The sequence below is a fragment of the Drosophila mojavensis genome, unplaced genomic scaffold, assembly GCF_018153725.1.
Source record: "Drosophila mojavensis isolate 15081-1352.22 unplaced genomic scaffold, ASM1815372v1 contig_81, whole genome shotgun sequence".
In the NCBI taxonomy this organism is placed as follows: domain Eukaryota; kingdom Metazoa; phylum Arthropoda; class Insecta; order Diptera; family Drosophilidae; genus Drosophila; species Drosophila mojavensis.
In genome coordinates this window covers 3507360-3528886 of record NW_025318907.1, presented here as the reverse complement: position 1 = coordinate 3528886, position 21527 = coordinate 3507360, and the positions used below count along the sequence as shown (strand labels likewise).

The window sequence follows — 21527 nt, the reverse complement described above, 5'->3', positions numbered from 1 at the left end:
TTTAACAATGCTGAATGCTCTCAATGCTTTGGTTTGTTAGCCCATTAATAGAATATATGGAAATCAGAAATCGAATTAATAGTTATAGAATTATATAAACTAAAAATTTGAGTTGAGAAATAGAAATCTAAAATAAGATGCACAATAAAAGTTTATTCATTTTTCATTATGAACTACATTTTTTATTTATTTTGTTTTATATTTCAATACAATAGAGAAAACTTGTAAATCTTAAACGAAGCCATTGGTAAAAGTTTCTTCAGCATCAAGCAAAAGATGCTAAAAAAATTTAATATATATAGTATGTAAAATTGATATTAAAATTGAATTTATTTTAGAAAGTTAGTTAGTTTTCAATAAATGGAAGATTTTACTAAACGAAAATTGCGAACACTTTTTTCTTAACTCGCATTAACATTTTTAATCATTTATTAATCAAGAAGATATTTTATATATAATTACTATTTGATTATTTCCTGAATATGTTTATTTCAATAAAATATTGTAAATTGTTTTAAACAAAATAAAAATCGTATTGATAGAGTAATTTTACTACTTTTTTATGTAGAACGAATCTGCAAAGAGAAGACACGTCAAATGAGGAGACTTGTTAACAACCTATTTATCTCTGGGACCCAATCCTTTCCATAGATGACGGTTTATAATATAAGCAGAATAAAAAATCTTCTCTACATTCACCATTCATCTTTCTTTTAGGTATGCGCTCATCCCGTTTGCTTCTAAATCCTTACTTAACAAAAAAGAAAGAGCCTTAAAGTCAAATCATTTCTCAGCTTATCTCTGAGACATTCTGTTTGTACAAGTAATTCTCTTGAATTAAATATATAATTTATTATAATAGATTTTATTGACAGTGCAGAGAAAGTTACTTTAATTGCAATTAGATAAGTTAAGCATTGCGCATAATGTATATATATTTGATTGCCACAATTAAAGTTGTTATTTTGTGTAATTTATTTCTGTCGGCCATTGATTAAGAGTTCATTATAAAACAATCATGTTAATGCATTGTCCATGAGCCTGATGAAGATTCACTGAGAGCTGTTTGACATACTCTATTCAACTTAACGGATAAGTGTTCGCTATGCACGCACACACACACACTCACACACATACACATACACATACACAAACACCTTGTCAACGAGAAGAGCACAATAAATTTTATTCAGTCTCAATCAGATTATTATCAATACAACGTACGTATACGTCACGTTGTGTCCAACTGGAACACTGTTGACACAGTTGGCAAATACTTTTCGGTCAAACAAAAGGACGAATACAAATTCCTTTCAATCTGTGTGCGTTACGTACGTACGTACGTGTTGCACAGCAACTGTGCGTGGCTTCTGCTATCGCCGAAACGGACTTTAAAATCAGACAACAGTGCGACAAGCAGCCGAGAGCCCGACCATAACAGAACAGAACAGACCAGAGCAGAACAGAATAGAACAGAACAGAACGCAACAGAAAGAGAGAAAAGAACAGGGCAGGAGCAAATATTTCCTGATATTCGAGTACGAGAGTCCGTCTACTTCAAGACACAATTGAGACGCACTCCATTTTATTTTCACACCGCGGCATCGTTTATTCAGACACCGCGCACCAACACTAACAACAGCAACAGCAACAGCAGCAGCAGTGGCAATAACAACAGCAACAACAGCAGCCACTGCACGTAAATGGCACATTAACACACACACGCACACAAGTGGGCGTTGCTTAATGCTGGCGAACAGCGCACACACCAGTTGTCTCGCTCTGGCTCATGCATGCGACGGTCGTGGTGAGCGAGACGGCAATTGCTCGAAATGCCATTTTGTTTGCGCTTCTGCTGCGCCGCTGCCGCCGTCGCGACTGCATCCATCGAACAACAGCCAGCAGCTGGCAGCCAGTTTGTTTTCTCCCTTCCAATCGAGCGGCAGCGGCGTTTCCGCTCGCGTACTCTTCGACGCGTTCTCATCTCAAACCCAGCCAAAAAGTGAGCGATCGCAGCAAATGCAATTCGGTTTGAGTGTAATTAAAAGATTTATTCGAAATCGGCGACGCCCTCGCCGTCGTCAATGCATCTTCCACCTTCACTTGGAGCTAAACTAATGCTGCAGACGTAACGTAAACTAATTGTGAATGTGTATGTGATTGTGAATGCGAATGCGATTGCGATTGCGAGCATCGGCCGTTTGTCTCCACCATCTCCGACACAGTCTACGTCGCAGTCTCCGTCGCCGTTTGCCGCGCTGCCGAGTCGCAAGAATTTATGGAATTTGGCATTTGTGGATTTAGCGAAAATATTTTCATTGAGTGCGCGAGCAAATGTTTTTGTGTACGCTTCGCGTTCAGATCTCGTTCCCTTGCCCGTTCCCCTGTCCCGCTTACCCCGCCCCCGTTCCCCTCTGCGATCTAGCTTCCGTCGCAGCCATAAAAGCAGCGTTAAAATCTTAAATATTCACGTGTAAATTCCGGTGCTTATAAATTTAATTACTATTTAAATTAACTGCAAGCCAAACGCAAAACGCGTGCTTTAACGACGGCATTAAACCGTCAATGTCTGTGCAAATCTAACCAAATGTGAATCAAACAAATCCCACAGTGTTTCTCCTACACAGTACCAATACGAATCAAAGGAATATACATATATATATCTATATGCATATATATCTATAAATATACATAAATATTTCTGCTTATTTAGAAAGTGCATGAAACAGAAACAAATTGAGAACAGCTCGCAGAGCAAAACATTTTTCACGAATTGGATTAAATTTTACCTGTTTAAAGAGTAAGTATATAGAAATCTTTGATAATGTATAATAATATACATATATGGGATGGAAGTTATATATAGATATCAATCAAAATCTATATTGACAAGCTTAGGCATAGAATGATATTTACACTGAGTGTGGAGAAGGTATTATGAAATAGATATTTGCTAAACTTTTACTGAAATATCGCAATTCTATATCTGACAATAGATTATGCATGAGGAAAATAATTATTATTTGACGTGTTTCATATACGTACATATTTCCCAAATTCTTGCTTTAGATTCTTCTTATAGAACTATGTGCTATAAACCTAACGGAAGTTTAAATAAAACTTTGGCCAGGTTAATGTTTTCTTTATATTAATTACGAAATGCAAATTACTTGCAAATTTGATATATTTTTGTGTTGCTACATAAAATGACAATTTTCCAATTGGATTTCACAAAAGTGTAAAGCAAAAAAATTCCTTGAAGAAGCTCTAATATATTTCTACTTTGCTTTATACTTGCTTGTGAACAATGAAATGTTAGCTATCACAACATAACAATGATAATTATAGACTAATATTTAGTTTGAGTATATGTATAAAACTGACAGTTTGAATTAAAACGAATACACCTAAAGCTGAGTGATTAGTGATAGATTTATCCAGTTGTAGAATTCATGTTTTATGTTCATTCAGGTTCATTTGAATATGCCCAATGGAATTAGCATCACTGTAGGCTTGTTTTATGTATATAAATAACTATATACATATGTATAGATATTGATATATAAATATATATGATAAATTGCTTTTAAGCATTTCCCTAAATTGAGAAATTACTTGCATTTTAAAAGAGTTTTAGAAGATATTTGAGCAATTAAAGTAGGAAACTATAGAGAATAGACTATTTATATTTTTCGAATTTATTTTACTCTATACTAAATTGAATTCTTATACAACATAAATATGTTTAGTTTTTATAAGATATGGCAAGCCGTTTAAATATATTTGTTTTATATAATAAATAATTTATAATTTAGCTGCAACTTTTTAATTCTCTTTAAAATTTCCAAAATAGTTTTACCTCCTCAGTTCAAAGTATCTGATTTTGCTTTAATAATAAACCAATTTTTAGATAAAATTGATAAGAGGATCTTAAATGTTGTTTTATGAATTCGTAATGATTACTCAATACGACAGTTATTGACTTTATATATTTTAAAAAAGAACAATAAAATAAATAAATTTATGGCAATTCAAATAAAATTTGTTTGTTAACTTTTGTTTTGGTTTTTATATTATTTTATATAACACATATATAATCATGTCATACATAATATGTAATAAAGTATATTTGATTTTTATAATAAATGTCATTCGAAATATTTCTATAAAATAATTCAATTTAAATTTGACAAGTTTTCATTTACTATATAGTATTATATTATATATATGGTTGATATTAGATATGTTGTTGTCATTTATTATTGAAAATTTAACAATGAAATATTGCTTAGAGAAATTTGGATGACAGAATAAATTGAGACATTCAGATAAATATTAAAATTCTTGTCCAAAAGAAGATTTGCGGTAGATCTATTTATAGAACCAGTGCACATATAGTATCAAAAGTAATATTAAATTGCGTTGTTAAACTGTTATATTATAGATGTCGGTACTTAAAATACATTATAGGTCTCAAAAATATGAAGTATACCAAAAATAGGCAAATATCTTAGATAATTAGTTAAGTAGGTATGCATAAGATATATATCTATATATACCTATATAGGAATAAACATTTTTAGCTGATCCGTTATAGCGCATAGTGAAATTTCTTTGAGAGGGATCTCTATTGCACTATTACGTTAACTAATTATGTGTAGAGGAACTCGTATATTTCACGCAAGACAACAATTTTAATGCATTTCATTGCCGTCTTTCAGCGCTTTTTTTTTGTTTTTGTTTGTTTCAACGGAAACTCGGACAAGGGAACGGCCCCATCATGGATGCCAGGAAAGCAGCAGCAGCAGCAGCAGCAACAACAATAATAATAACAATAGCAACAGCCAACAAGCAACATCAAACAAGCAACAGCCACAACAACAACAACAACAACTAACAGCAGTCAACAATGTGGAAATGATAATTGCAATTGCCTGCGCATAGAAGCAAAGCCAAAGCGGTTGAAGAAAGCTGCAGAAAAAAAGTCGAGGAAAATTCATCGGAAGAAGTTCGCTTAGCAAACAAAAGAAAACCAAAAATAACAACAATAAAAAAAAAATAAAATAAAAAAAATAAGTAAAGACAAAAAGTAATTAAAGCTCTTGATACAAACGCGATGGTGTTTTACAATATGTAAATATAATTAGCCGAGCGGAGTTTTCATTCCTGGAATTCGCCATTGCCAACGGAGTTGGCAAAAAAGACAAACACAACTACAATAACAAATACAGTAACAAATACAAACACAACAACAGAGCACGCATATACTGCAAGTCGACTAGAGAGAACCGGTCTTATAATTACTCTGTACCCCATCTCTCTCAACTGCGCCTCATCCCACTTCCACGGCGAATATAGTTTAAGAGTTGATCTTTTGTTTCTTTCGCTCTCTCGTCTTTGTCGGCCTAGAGACCGAGCTGTGGCTAAGGCCTGGGCGCGACCAAAACTGATTCCAAAAACAGAAACAGAAACAGAAACAGAAAAAACTGCAAACAGTAAACGGCCAACGGCAATTGGAATAGCAATTGGCTGTCAAAGCAAAAAGGAAAACTGAAAATTTGTGGCAAAAGCTCGCGGAAAACTGTGATTACTGTGATTAGTGTTGTGCGTGTGTGCATCTCTGTCTCTCTCTCTCGCTCTTGCTCTCTGTGTGTGTGTGTGTGTGCGTGCGTTCATTATAATATACACTTGTGCGAACAAATTTCAATCGACAGATCGGGATTTGAGTGCGTTGTTGGCCACTGCAACTGCGACGATGGCAGTGTCCTGCCCAGAAGTTATGTACGGTGCCTATTATCCATATCTGTATGGGCGCGCAGGACCAAGTCGTTCATTTTATCAATATGAGAGGGTAAGTTGTCTTGACTCTTCACTTTTAACTCTTAGCTATATAATAATAACATTCCATATAAAATATAAGACCTGTACACCCTATGCCCTATACCCTGTGCCTTATACCATATGTTCATCCAAAGACTTTTACCGTATGCTACAAAACTATCCTTGATTAACATACTTGACTTACCATTAGGTTGCTTATACGATTTGGCGCATTTCTATTCCTTGTCGAAAATGGGAATCTCTTACTTTATAAGGCTTCTCCCAGCATATCTTATATTCAAAAGCCATTTGCTGCTTTATCTATCTTTTGGATACTTTAGGCTTGAAAGCTATAGCTATAGTTTTAATTTGGAGTCGTAAGCCCTGACCATCACTTTATATTAATATATAAATTATTCTAGGATATTTGTTAATAATAAACAGATCCAAATAGGTACAAAAATTTCGATAAGAAATAAGCAGGTCAATAGTCTCATTCAAGGCCAATATAAAACAAAGTTTATAAGAAATAAAGAGTGTTAAAATGAACATATTAAAATTTTAAAATATTTTAAATATTATAAGAACGATAATTTTGAGTATATAAAGGATAAATTTATTGCACAATAATCTATTAAATCAAACAATTTAAGATTTATTAAATTATTATGAAATTAGCTTTCATAGAAATTGACAGACAGAACTACTTAGATCTGACTCAATATTTTTTCGTTTAGCATAAAAAAAAAAAAAAATAATTATGATAATAAATTATGGAAAACCCATACTTTTAAAAAAAATTTATTTGTGCAATATGCAATTTGAATTGAGAGACAATAAGAAATCATTAGAACATAGAATAGAGAATCAAAGTAATAGAGAATACTTTCTATTTAATAATAAAAATCAGCAATTTCTATTTTTGTCCATTAAATTTTCAATAAATATACCTTAAATTGTCACTAAGTACTTCAATTTTTCTTTTCTATTTACATAATGAAGTCTAACGAGACAAAATCGAAATTTTCGACAGAATTGTGAAGCTCAAATTTTCTGAAATACATACTAAATAAATATTTTAAATTTATAAATATATAAATATATTATTATGCTTTTGTGTAAGTTCCAGATAGAATTTTTGAACGGCCTAAACATGTCTGCAATTAGAGGGGATAAAAATCGAAATTAAATTCAAAATTTGAATAATATTTATATTTAATCAGAAAATGCATAACAATTTTTTATTGTATTCATTTAAATATTCTGAATTAGTAAAACAACAAATTGGTATGCAATATAAATAATATTAAATATAAATAATATTCAAAGCCCGAAATTTAATCGAATTTTGATTTTGATACTTTATTTAATCATATTTTGCACAAGTTTTACACATATTAAAATATTTTATTAAAAAAAAAATATATATATATATTATTCAATGAAACTTTATAATATAATAAGGCTCTATAGGCACTCTGAATCCATTAGAATTGGGTTTTCTGTATATAAAGGTTTATTAGTTTAGCGCCACTGAAGCAGGGCATATATCAGGCTAGTATCAAGGCAAAAGGTTAGTAGCTATAACCTTTGCATATAGATGCTAGATGACCTCAATGTGACTTGTGTGTGTTTTTTAATTAATCATAGTTGATTAAATGTGAGTAAACATACTAATTATAAACACGCACAATTCGAAACGCTGGGCATTGGACATTGGGCAAGGCAATTTAAGCGCATTTAGAGAGAGGGAGACAGACAGAAACAGAAAAAGAGAGAAAGAGAGGGACAGAGAGAGGGATGGCGAGTAGGTATAATTAAATCCACCTAACAAATCATAAGAATTCACGCAAAACGCAAATCGTTTTGCGATGTGGACGCAGCAGCAGAGGCAGCAGCAGAGGCAGCAGCAGAGGCAGCAGCAGAGGCAGCAGCAGCAGCAGCAGTTGAAGATTCAAGGAATTCCGCCAGCAAATGTCGCTTTGTTTTCTTATTGTTGTTGTTGTTGTTTTTAGTGCTAACATTGATTTCGAAGATATTGTTGATTTTTTGTGTGCGTGTGCATGTGTGTGTGTGTATGTGTGTGACAAGTACAGAAAAGTTCTCACGATGCCAGCAGCGCTTCACAGTTCTGCCCAAAAGGGACATTCGCATTGAATCTGAATCTGAAACTGAAACTGAAACTGGGTCTGCGACTGGGACTGGGACTGGGACTGGGACTACGTCTGTCTGTGGGTCTGCTGGCTCTGTGTCTTGGGTCTGGGTGCCTGGACTTGGGTCTGGGCCCTGTCCTGCGTTCGGCTGCTGGGAGCTTGTCGCTGTGGCACAAAGAAATTCTTGTGTCGCAAGTTCCAATTATACAAGGCCGCGGCACCAAATCGAAATTGGCCTTTTATGTAAGTAACCGATACGACACGATTCTGATTCTATGCTTTTGCATGACCATAAAGAGGTCCAGATAAACTCAAAAAAGATCCAGCTACACACACACACACGCTCATAGTGAGAGAGAGCCTGGCTTCGGCTGGCCAATCGCAGATTGAGTCAGCAGCCAGCCTGCTGACCGGAGCGTTGATCGTTGATCGCTTGCCGCTGACCGGTGACCGGTTTATTTGCCCAGGCTCCAAAGCGCGGCCGAGCAGTTTTGTCGTCCCGTCGACACTTTGCCTTCTTGTATTATTTTTTTTTTTTTGGGGTTTTCTGCCGGGTCTGTGTGTGCCCTTTCTCTTAATTTATTGTGTGTATCGCCATTAGTTCTTGCCGAGCACTTCAAAACGGCACAGCCAGAGCGCGTCGAGGCTCAGGCGACACAGTGATCAGGCGATAAGCCAAACGGCAAACAGGCCGAGGCTGAAGTCAGAGATGTCGCAGGTTCGTCTGCCCCACAGGCCACAGCCAGGTGATTTATGCCGTGTGAGCCGCTCGCTGAGCGCTCAGCATAATCGAAATATCGCTGCAGCTAATAACAGACAAACAGACAACCAAAAAAGCAAAAATCAACTGCAGCTGCAGTCGCTGCTGTTGCTCCCAGATACTTTTGTATCTGCGCATTGTTCGCACGTCGGCTACTGCACTTGGCCGGGCAGCGATCGTGTCGCCCGATAAGCGGCCAGGCGGCAACATATTGATTATGTGCTTAAAGCCGATTGACGTCTCCAGATATTGCCATCGATACAGATATAGATGCAGACGCCTGAGCTCGATGTATAGAGATGCCTTGCCGAGTCCTGCTCGATGACGATGCAACTTTTGCCCTATCTAATTAGTTTTGCCTAGGTGGGGTGCGTGCGGAGGCGGGGGGCGTGACAACAAATTAAGACTTTTTGTAAACAGGCCGCAGCAGCATAAAGTGAGCTGTCGCAGCAACTGTGTCAGCTGCTGCTGGCAGTGCGTTGGAATGTATCCGCCCCCTCCCCCCTCTCGCCAGTTGGCGCATTGTGCTGCTGCACATAAATCATGATTCGGTAGCCACGAGCTGCTGTCGATGCCTGCGCTGCACTTTTCAAATGGATCGTGCTGGTTAACCCATTATTAACCCCTCGGCTGTCTCATAATTGGCCTGCGCCTCTGGGCGTGGGCGAGGCTGCTTTAAATTTAGAAGCGTTTGCTCGCAAATGTGCCGTCGCGGGGTTATCGGCCACTTATAGAACGCTTGCGCTAATGGGCTCATTAAAGAGCAGCGAGGGCGAGCAGCGAAGGCGAGCAGACGTCGGGAAGGTGCAACGTTCACAGCGGCGTTGGCTGGTGGTGGAGAGAGGAGGCGGCAGCGGGGGTTGTCGCAGCGCGCTCGTAAATTGTCTCGAGCGCCGCATTATGTTTGACACGTCGCCAAGCCGTAGAGATTGCGGCGTGATTATCGCCTTGTGAACGTCTCCGGACTGTGACCTCCCTCCCCCCAACTTCCCCCCACCGACCAAAATGGGTTAGCTGCCCTTATTTTCTGGGCAACTGCGTGACAATATGCGAACGCTCGTAAATTTAATGGCCTCACTGCACATTTTCCATCAACATAAATTTTCGTATTGTGTCATTTTCAATTTGCACCGACGCGCCCATAACTCATCTAGGCTGCCAAAGTGCCTAACTCCCTGACTCTCTGACTCTCTGACTATCTGACTGCTCAGCTAATGCCATCTCTTTCTATGCCTTTCAGTTCAATCAGGATCTGTACTCGTCCTCGGGCGTGCAGCTGGCCGCCTCGTCGAGCGCCTCCGGCAGCTCCCATTCCCCCTGCAGCCCCATTTTGCCGCCCTCGGTGAGCGCCAATGCAGCGGCAGCGGCCGTTGCTGCCGCCCACAATTCGGCGGCTGCAGCCGTTGCGGCCGTTGCGAATCAAGCCTCCTCCTCTGGCCTGCAGCTAGGCGGCGTGGGCGGCAGCGGTGTGGGCGTTGGCGTCGGCGTCGGCAGCGGACCGGCCAGCGGACTGCTCGGCTCCAATCTGCCCATTGGCAGTGGCGCCTCCAGCGCCGGTCTCGGCATGAGTCCCGTGCTGAGCGGCGCCGGGCCCGGCCACGGCCTGCACAGCCGGACACATCAAACCAAAGAAGAGGATCTCATCGTGCCGCGCAGCGAAGCTGAAGGTAAGCTAAAACTGAGCTTTGTTAACAGGTGAACGGGTGAAGAGGAAGGTGAAGTTCTTATTCATTGCTTGCAATGCTGGAATGCATTGGATAAATCGGTCTAAAATGTCATTATATACACGGTATATATAGATGGAAATGAGTCTCAGCTGTTAGTTAATGAAAGTATATAAAGAAGTCTAGGAAAGCAGAAATGTATGAATTATAATATGTTATATATTGAGAATTAGTTAATGAAGTAGAATAGAATCGATTATAAATTTGAAGACCTTATTAAGTGAAGTTTTTTCAATAGAAGTTGTATATATGTCAAACACTTTTACTTACCTATACCATTAGAATGAGTTCAAATATTCCTGCTACAGGCCAGTCATGCAGGCCCATGAAAATAATGGAAAATAGATTTGTTATTATATAGACATTATATAGAAGTGCAACGAAATGATATGCTTATTATAATATTGATATGAAGCACACACGCAGTAAAAATATTGAGAACTTACTTAAAATTCTAATCGAACTGAAATTTATAATAAAAGATCAAAGTATAGAAATGTAAAAAATTTGGTGCATAAACAAATTATGTACATAAATGCATAAATTTATAAAAGTTCATTTTTGTTAAGACTTTACCTAAAATAATTTGGGTATTGAAGCCCAAGAAAAAACTTGAAGTCCTCTTAAAGACTAAAATTGACAATGACATTAAAAAACTGAGCGTGAACAATGTAACAAAGATTTGGAATTTAAAATAATACGATGAATACAAAAAACGATTTAGTAGAAATACTATATAAAAACAAATTTGTTTGTAGATTTGAGTTTAGCTGGATAATACTTTGGCTTGTTGGAAAAAAATTGCATTTTCGATTGAAACTATGAAATGAAAGGCAGACTTAAAAACTATTTAAATTTTATGAATTTCTATGTAATATAATATAATACTTATAATTTCTATAATATGTTCCATCCTAGCTTTTCTAGCACTTCAGTATATATAAAGAGCAGCAAAGCCTAGAACTTAGTTTTCTGCATAGCCAAAGAAAATATTCACTGATATATTGTATTTATTTATATGATTGTCCGATAGTGATATACATGTGTATTTATGCTTTAATATCCAGCTTAGCGAGCGATAAATCCAATAAAAATAAGCATGTTTATTCACATTGCTGGCTGACAGCAGCGAAGATCGATTGTTCGCTATGGCTAAAGGAATGTGCTGCCGTTTAAATGTACCGAAGAACGTGATGGAGTGACCGAGTGAGTGAGTGAGTGTGAGAGAGAGAGAGAGAGAGAAATCTATATGTATAGAATGTAAGAGAGAGAGAGAGAGAGAGAGATCTATATGTATAGAATGTAAGAGAGAGAGAGAGAGAGAGAGATCTATATGTATAGAATGTAAGAGAGAGAGAGAGAGAGAGAGAGAGAGATCTATATGTATAGAATGTAAGAGAGAGAGAGAGAGAGAGATAGCGAGATTGGTTAATTAATTTGCACATTTTTGAGATTGTTCGCCGACATTCCGACGAGTTAACATTTAATAATTTATATCATATTTTGTTGCGGAAATGCAGCAGGCAGCAGGCAGCCAGCAATGCAGCAATGCAATGAACTTCGCACCTCCGTTCCGTTCTATGATTGTCATTGAAATAATGAAATATTTGAATGAATATATATATATATATATATGAATTTGTTTGCAGCGCGCCTGGTGGGCTCCCAACAGCATCATCACAACGAATCATCCTGCTCCTCTGGCCCGGACTCGCCGCGGCATCCGCACTCGCACGCGCACTCCCACGCCCATTCGCATCCGCACTCGCTGCACGGCACGGGGCCAGCATCCGCGGGCGGCGTCGGCTCAGCCACGGGCGCCATGTCCAAGGAGCTGCCACTGGACACCAGCAGCAGCAGCGGAGGAGCCGGTGGTGGCGGAGGCGGCGGCCTGACCGGCATCGGCGGCAGCAACAGCCAAGGACGCGCTCAATATCTGTCGGCCACCTGCGTTGTATTCACCAACTACTCCGGCGACACGGCCAGCGTGGTCGACGAGCACTTCTCCCGGGCGCTCAACTACAGCAATAAGGAAACAAAAGGTAGGTGCACACACTGGCTCCACTCACTCCCAGTCGCCCCACCCCCCCTCGACTCGCACTCGGCATTTACATGCTGATCAAAAGAGCCGCACATGTCATGTACTTGTCCCGGCTGTCAGTTTGCGTGTTGGCGTTCGCAATTACCCGGAATCGGCAAGGGAATCAAGCCGGAGCCCAGGCCAAAATCTCATAATTAGCCAGGAATCAGAGCGAGTTATTAAAATGTCGCGTGCAATTCGAAATGAAGTGGGGAATGGGGAATGGAACTGGCAATGGCAATGGGAAGTGCCCATTAAGTAGGCCTACGCTCGCTTCTCAGAAATTCAAATTGGAACTGAACTCAAACTATGATCCGATTAGATTCCGTCTCATTCTCTCAGTTGACATAGAAATTGTTCTCCTTCGTTTGCCTCGCCTTGCAACTATTCAAATGAACCTCGCGTCTGCTGCTTTGCTTTGGCTGCTTACAAGAGATGATCAGCGTCTGTCTGCATTTAGTCAGACAATGCAGCCGACGCCCTCTCCCCCTCCCTCCGCTGGCCCTCGCCTTGCAGTTTTGCCCCATTCGCAGTGCCGAATGCCATTGCGTCGCACAATAAACCAAATAAATCAAGTTGCCACTTGCCACTCGCTTGTTCTTTCGATTTCAAAATTAATTACCTCCTTTAATGAAGATAAACGTTTTGTTTGTTCATGCTTGTCCCCGTTCCCTCAACCAGCCGCCCTCTCGCCCTCTCGCTCTCTCCCCATGCCTTATCCCATCTCTCTGTCCTGTCAGCATTTGTGGCCTGTCGCGCAGCTTCTCCCTCGCCTCTCGCTTCTCGCTCTTTCATATTCATTTTATTTTTAAATTGTATGCAATTCTTTGTGCTCGCATCTGCTTAGAACACACGACAAACTAAACGAAGTACTACATATGTTCTGCGGCTTGCGAAAATGCTTTGACAACTTTCAGCCAAATTTTAAAGCTGTGGCAAACCTCAAACAAGTTGCCAAAACTTTAACTGAGCCACAGTTTCTTAATATGAATATTTTACCAACGTTCATGAGGGGCAGACTAAAAGAGACAACTCTGCTTTATAGCCTACAAGCAAACAGCCCTTTTAGGATGAGAAGACTAAAATTTCGTTAGTAGAAATATTGGATGAAGGAAAAATAGAAGACTTATGATCAGGACCGAATAAAACCCTCAACGGGGCCCTAGAAATCCATCAATTGGGTTGCCCATTTTTCACGTCCTTTGCCTTAGGAGTTACCTATTCGGCCTATTTGTTAATTCGGTCCTGCTCATGCTTATTATCACTTTTTGATATCTATACGTATTTCCCTATGCCTCAATAAGAAAACTATATTAATCATGGGTCTCTTTGCGGAAGCGGTTTGGAGTTATTCTCCTATAAGAATCAACGATTGCAGCACCTATAATCATATTTAATTTTTTGATACTAAAATCAACAAGATTTGCAAATATCCAAATTTTGCATACTTGCTAAAATTTTACTTTATTATTTTAAAACTGTGGAAGATGCAATGTAAACTGTAAACAATGTAAAATACAGTGTAATCCGGCTATAAAGACTCCGCGTTCAACCGGTTATATCAACAAAAATGCGATGTCTTGGTTAATCCCTATATAAGGAAGGAGCCTCCGCTTAGTACGTTTCCGCTTTTAACGACAATTCCTTATCCCGACGATTTTTCTTATATATATTGTGTATATATATTGTTGCTCTTAGAATTTCTTAAGGTTGCTCATATTTATAATTCCTACTCTTACTTAACCATATCGCTTCAAATTACGGAGTCTATGTGGCAAAATTTTCAAATAAATAATTTACAAATATTTTGAAGTCCAACTAATTTTACAAGCGCATAAATTTTCATCAATAGCTGCAAATTACCCAAATTCTGCTCAATCTATCAATTGGCACCTGTTTGGTCGTCACACAGAGACATTGGCATGCTAAGCAGGTCGTTCAGGCAATGTTTATGTTTCGTACGTGTTCTTCCAGTTCAAGTTCAGCTCATCTCAGCCCATCTCAGCTCAGCAGCAACCACAAAATTTGGCCAATAAGCGAGCAGTTGAACAATTTGTGGCTTTATTTCTTTTTACCGCTAATCGCAGTCGCAGTCGCAATCGAAATGGGAATCGGAATCGGAATCGCAATCGTAGAGTCGCATTAAATGCTCCGCTGCCTTTTATTGAGTTTCTGTGGCTGCCAATTCGCCAGGAGGCAGTCAGCAGGGGTGTGTGTTGGTGCAGGGGGTGGGTGGGTGTAAGTGGAGTGGTGGGCGACAATGGCTTTGGTAGACATGGCTCACAGTTTGGCGCTTTGATTGCGCAATTTTTGGCTCAGTAAAATTTGATTCGACACGCGCGTTAATTGCAAATTCACGTTTATGTTGCCTGAATAAATCCAATCAGATTCAATCACTATTCCAATATCATTGAGCTACCTGAAAGAGATTGCATGGCTGTCTGTATAGGTGTGTGGGTGTGGTATAGTCAACATATATAATTCATTACAACAAGATTTCATTTAGGTGAAATTGTTGAACAATGCGAGTTTAACTAATTGTAAAATATCTTTCGGCAATTACCTTTTCATATGAGAAGACTTTGGAATAGAAAATCGGGTAATAGAGTATGGAGAATATAAAGAAAAGAATAGATAACTGCGAGCAAAGAAAAGAAAATGGAGAATATACAATGAATAAAGAAGAGGAAACGGATCATATAGGAAAGAAATTAGAGAGAGCATATGGCAAAAAATAATAGAATTCTTATGAATCAATATAATATCAATATATCAATATAAATTTCAATTAAATCCTCGTTGCCATAATACTGAAAGATTCGGACTTTACTTTTTAGACAAACCCAATGTTTCTAATGAGAATAATTCTTAGAATATTATCTAGGAAATCATATTCTTGCCAGAAACTTGAAATTGTACTTGATTTGGACTGTCCTGCTGTATAATACTAATATTTCCAATGGGGAAAATATTAAGAAATTTACCTAGGAGCTTAACTACATCCTAAATTTAAAACTTCTTCCATTACAAAATTTTAATCATAACGAAAGAATTTTTTAATATATAAAAGGGACTTGGCTCCTTAACTATAATAATCAATTGGCCTTTGCTAATAGTAGGTTATAATTATGTTTGATTTATTTCTTATTATTTTTATTCAAAATAATCTGTCTCAACGCATTCTCAATTTGATCATCAATATATGAAGTGATGCTATAGACATTATTAAAGACTTTAGCAATCAAAATTGATTTGACAAAATGTATATTCATTGTGACTATGATAGTTAAGAAGTAGTGCAGTGCATAAATTATAAAATTATTATTTAAAATTTTAATTTTCTCAATCATATTTCGTGTGTCATTTGATTGTGAATGGGACAATTATCAAGTACTTCTGGGCATAGGCTGCATATCTCTATTAAATCTCTATATATATTTAAAATATTTATCTTCATATTTACTCAAGTTTGATTAATATACTAAATTAAATAGTTGAAAAAATTCACACAAACAAAAATATGAAATGCAGCAACTTTAATGATTTTTCTTTAGAAACGTGAATTTGCTAAAATAAATTCACATAAAAATATATTTTCAAAGAGTTAACTGAAATGTAAATTCTCAATATGAAAGGCTTGTTAAAACTAATTATTAACTAATATTGTTAAAATCAAATGGGATTGTTAAAATTATTTTAGTTTAGCTAATGTATAGCCACAACAAAACCACTCAGCCACTGAGCAAGTTGTGAAACTTGCGCAATTCAAACGTAAAGAAAACAAAACGAAAATAAAATTAAAATAAAATAAAATAAAAACAAAACACGAAACAAAAAACAAAAAAACTTTATTCACGTTTCAGTTGTTGTTGTTGTTGGTTTTTTATTTAGCTTTATTGTGACGCTACTTAATGGTATTTAAAGTTCATTTTGGCCATTTGTCTATTTGAGTGGTTAACACACACACACACATACAGACACACACACACACAGACACTGATTTTTGCATTGATGTGCGCACTTTTAAAAACTATTCGGTATATTTATATAGATTTTTCTCGTTGTAGCTGCGATGTGCAGCTATTTGTTGTTGTTTATGTATAATATATATATGTATGTATGTGTATATATATGTACATATATACATATGTATATGTGTATGCATGTATATATATATAGATATATATCTAGTTGGAATGTGCTATAAAATGTCGCCGGAATGCGATGTGGTCGATGTTGTTGTTGTTGTTGTTGTTGCTGTTCACTGATGCTGCTGCTGCTGCTGCTGTTGTTGTTGTTGTTGTGCGGTTCGTCTGGCGGTGCCAATGCCGAATGCCGCATAGATTCCTCATTACGGTTTTAAAATGCATTTCAATTAACTGCTCACTCGAGATACACTCGCATCGCACACACACACTTATGCATACACACACGTGTAGAGTGTGTGGCACGCTTGCACTTTCAGTTGTTGTGGCTTCTGTTCTGGCTCCTAAAATATCATCGACATCGAGAGAAAATGTGTAGATGGCCCGAGACGTTCTCAGCTGCAGCCTTCAGCTGTTGTTGCTGTTGTTGTTGTTGTTGCAGTTGCTTCTATTGTTGCTGTTGTTGTGGTGCGGGGCCCCCAGTTTTTGTTTTTTTTTTTTGGTTTTCTTTTTCTGTGGCACTTTCATATGATATTCGAATGCGCTGCGAGCATTTAATTAGATGCTTAAGGAATTCGATTTAAAATTCCTTGGCACCCGCCGCTGACGCAGATGCCGGCCGAGCCCTAAGCAGGCCTAAATTAAGGCAGACTGGCTGGCCAGCAAAGGACAAAGGACTCGACGGCCGCAAGTGTGTGTGTCCTGTGATCTGCGCTTATCAGCTAACTGTTATCTGCCGTGTGCAACTTCATTAGATCAGGTGAAAGGTGAACGGCTGCACAGGTAGCAGTTGCTGCAGCTCAACTTTGGCGGCTTTCGCTTTGAGAATGAAAGTGAAAACGATGCGGGCGGTCGGGCGGTCGGGCGGCCGGGCGGCCGGACGGAGAGTGTTTGTCAAATCTGGCTGCAGCTGAGGCTGGCTGCAACTGAGGCTGGCTGCTGCTTGTTTGCACATTAATGGGAATTCCTGGCCATCAGTGGGGCGAGTGAGTGAATGATGCTCAAAGTTGGCGACGATGACGACTTTTTTGCGCAGGCTGCGCAGCTGAATGGGGCACGCGGCATCGCTAACCAACCAAGCAGCCAAGCAGCTATACAGCCAACCAAGTCAGTCAGCCAAGAGACAAGCAGCATGAGGCATAAGGCATGAGGCATAAGGCATGAGGCATGAGGCATGAGGCAAGAGCCAACTCAGCCACATCATCAGCATTCAAGGCACACTCACAACGTGCCGTGGCAAGTCGCGACTTGTGACTCGCGACGGCCGCTTCGCTGCATATCCTCAAAGCTGCTGCGTACCCTCAGGAGCAGTCGCCTCTGCTCGATGAGGAGTCTAGCGGCGACTCAGTTGTGCAGTTGTTGTGTATATATTTTTCTCTTGAATTGAGTTTGGAATGTTGTCAACGCAAATGCGCCTATGCACTGTGCCTCCGACTACGACTCTGACTCTGACTGTGGCTGTGGCTGTGGCTGTCCCCAGTTGCAGTCCTTGGCACATGTGCATGCATGCATGCATGCCACAGACGCCAGCCAGCCAGTCAGCCAACCAAAAGTTGTTGCTATTTTCGGCAACAATTTTCAAGAAGCAACGGCAGCAGCAGCAGCAGCAGCTCCATTACACTCCACACACATAATGGAGATGTCTGCGTGTTCGTCTTTTGCAATTTCATAAGCGCGTAGATTTACAACCATTTAATACAAGTGATGATCCTGAACAGGGCAGCGACAACAAACATTCCGCTCAGTTATTTGCAACAAGCCGTGGCGCCGACGACACAACACGTCGAGTACGTGGCTCCCTCAGCAGCCATTTGCTGCTCCTGCTGCTCACTTTATCATTATGCACTTGAATTGAATGGGGAATGGGGAATGGCACTCCTCGAGTTTTGGCCTATTAGAGACGGCCGATTCGACTGGCAATTGGTTTGAGTCTCATGCTTCTCGATCTCTTCTCTTTGCAGATGGCAGCAGCCCAATGTCGAGTCGCAATTTCCCACCATCGTTCTGGAACAGCAATTACGTGCATCCCATACCCGCCCCCACGCATCCACAGGTAAGTGTCGGCTGCATAAACAATTGGCCACAAAAGCCGAAAAGCCAAAACGATTAAGTCCAATACGTGCCGCAATTACCCAACTCCTTCGGCTCTTGCAACTGCGGCACGCATTCGCAAAATAAGTTGTAATTCGATTTGCTCTCTCTCTCTCTCTCTCTCACCCATCGACGATATCTCTCTGCGTCGACCCATCCAGGTTAGCGACTTGTACGGCACCGCGACAGACTCGGGCTACGCCGCAGATCCCTGGGTGCCGCATGCGGCCGCCGCGCACTATGGTTCCTACGCGCATGCGGCGCATGCGCATGCAGCCCACGCGCACGCCTACCACCACAACATGGCCCAGTACGGCAGCCTGCTGCGCCTGCCCCAGCAGTACAGCCACGGCACAAGGTGAGCCCGATCGCTAGACACTGCTAAAAGCATCAAATAGTTAGCATGACTCTATTAACTAAATTAAGCTAAATGCTCATACTAAATCGGAAACTAAATTTCAAATTTTGATTGCAAACTAAATTAAGCTAAATGCATTAGGGAAAACTCTCATAGCTGCAGTATGACAGCTTGCTCTAATATCTAATGGAAATTATAAATAGTTTAAGTTAGTTTTAGTTTTATAAATCTTGTTTCAAATTTCTTTATTCTTAAAGATGCAATTTTAAAGAGATTTTATTCATACATTATATATTAAGCTGTTGGCAATTATGAGTCTTATACAACTGCAATCAGTATCATATCATGCCTATACCATGGAAACCTTCATCATAATATTAGTTTCAATTTATTTTACTATTTTCGGTTAAAGTAAGTGAAAAACTGAATCTTTCTAATAACAAAAAACAGAAAGTAAATTATCTAATTTATAGATAGTATATGCATATTAAGAGCATAATATATTATTTATTTTATAATATTATTTTATTATTATTATTATTATTATTATTATATTTTTTATGTGTATGTATAGAAGAGATATTACATTATATAGAGATAAACTATAAGCAATAAAACTTTTTTAACGCAGCTCTTTACATAAAATAGTTCTCCTTGAATAAATAACATATACAAATATATAATAATAATATATAATAGCAGTAATATCATATAATTATTTACAAAAAAAATGATAATCTTATGTGAAAAAAAATTTATACATATATGTATATAAATATTAAATAACAGCTAATAATAAATATTTTATTAGCTCAAAATTTTTATAGCATATATAAATTATGTTTTTAAAAATAAACCTATTAATTAATAATAGTAATATTTTATAAATATATATTATATTTAGCTAGAAAATAATATGTTTATCCTATGTATAATATAATAATATAAATATACAGTGGAATCTGGCTATAACGACGCTCAAGGGACGCTATAACCGTATAAATTAGCTCATATCAGTTTGTTTAGGGACCAGAATTTCCGTCGCAATAACCGTACAAACTCTGCAAGCTGCGTCATTATAGCCGAATTCTAATGTATATATAATAGATAATAACTCAATGGCAAGTACTTGAAAACAATTTCAAGTATTTGCATCTGCTTTAGACTGAAGCGAACTCTAACTTAAATTCTCGATCTGGTTTTTGCATATCACTCGCAATGGAAAATCGCTTTGCTTGGCATCGGCGCAGACTTCACCACGACCAGCAGACGGCACATGCCCTGGAGAGTGCGGCAGCCTACTCGAGCTACCCGACAATGGCAGGTGCGTACTCACTCGACTCCACTGGCCACAAGGACTCGAGGCATGCTGGCCATTGTCATGGCAATGGCGATGGCTTGACCTCTGTTCATTGTGATTGTGCTTTAATGAAATGTCTTTTATTTGTATTTTATTTATTTTTTGGCTTTTGCTGCTGCTCTTTGTTGGCCACAACAAAAAGGTCTGGAGGCTCAAGTGCAGGAATCGTCAAAGGATCTGTACTGGTTCTAGATGACAGGCGGCCAGTGTTATCCCACGCCACGCCGCCAGGTGTGAGGGGGAATTCTCGTTGATGTACAAATGAATGAAAGTGACACTCAACAAATAATGCAAATAAATCAACAGCAGCAGGCAACCCAAACAACAAACAACAAACAACAAACAATAAACGGAAGCTCCGCTAATATTAAGCTAAAATGAATAAATCAAGAAGAAGAAGAAGGAGAAGAAAAACCTAAACACACAGCGCTGAGTCCTAGCCCCACTTATACATACATAGATACATATACACATACATGTGTACTATATATCGAACAGTTTAGATTCCGTTAAACGTTGCTGAAATCTGACTAACAATAAAGGATAATTATGAATTGTTTGTTTGTAATTAAAGTGAGTCTGTGAGGATTTAAATTTACTTTTACTCTTAAATATTTGTAAAACAATTCGCGTATTAAAAATTGTGTAATTTTTGTATTCTATTGTATTGTATTGTACAACCACCACCCCCGCTCCCATAATTTTAGCATCCCATATCAGCAAGTTAGACACGCATACATATAAATTATAAAGATATATACCTATATATATATACAATATAATATATAACACACACATATATATATATATATATATATACATAAATATATATACATATATGTATTCTTATGCATAATCTGCGTTAGAGTTTTTTGGTAACAATTTACTTCAGCGATAATAATAATAATAATTATAATTATAATAATAATGAGACACACTAATGATAATAATCAACATTTCTTGTATAGTTAACGACTTGGACATAACGATTTGAAAGCTAGAATTTATTTTGTTTAATATCTTCAAATTTCAATTT

The 21527-nt window shown here is 38.2% G+C and overlaps 1 protein-coding gene across 1 annotated transcript; it reads left to right on the top strand.

The window, feature by feature from the left end:
• The first annotated feature begins 1904 nt into the window (after positions 1 to 1904).
• Positions 1905 to 21045, top strand: LOC6580638 (protein vestigial). Its single transcript, XM_002006424.4, has 8 exons — positions 1905 to 2800; positions 4722 to 5851; positions 9974 to 10400; positions 12107 to 12499; positions 18644 to 18735; positions 18935 to 19131; positions 20382 to 20455; positions 20634 to 21045. Exons 2-8 carry the CDS (start codon positions 5756 to 5758, stop codon positions 20681 to 20683), a joined length of 1329 nt encoding a protein of 442 aa, XP_002006460.1. The 5' UTR covers positions 1905 to 2800; positions 4722 to 5755; the 3' UTR covers positions 20684 to 21045.
• The last annotated feature ends 482 nt before the right edge of the window (positions 21046 to 21527 follow it).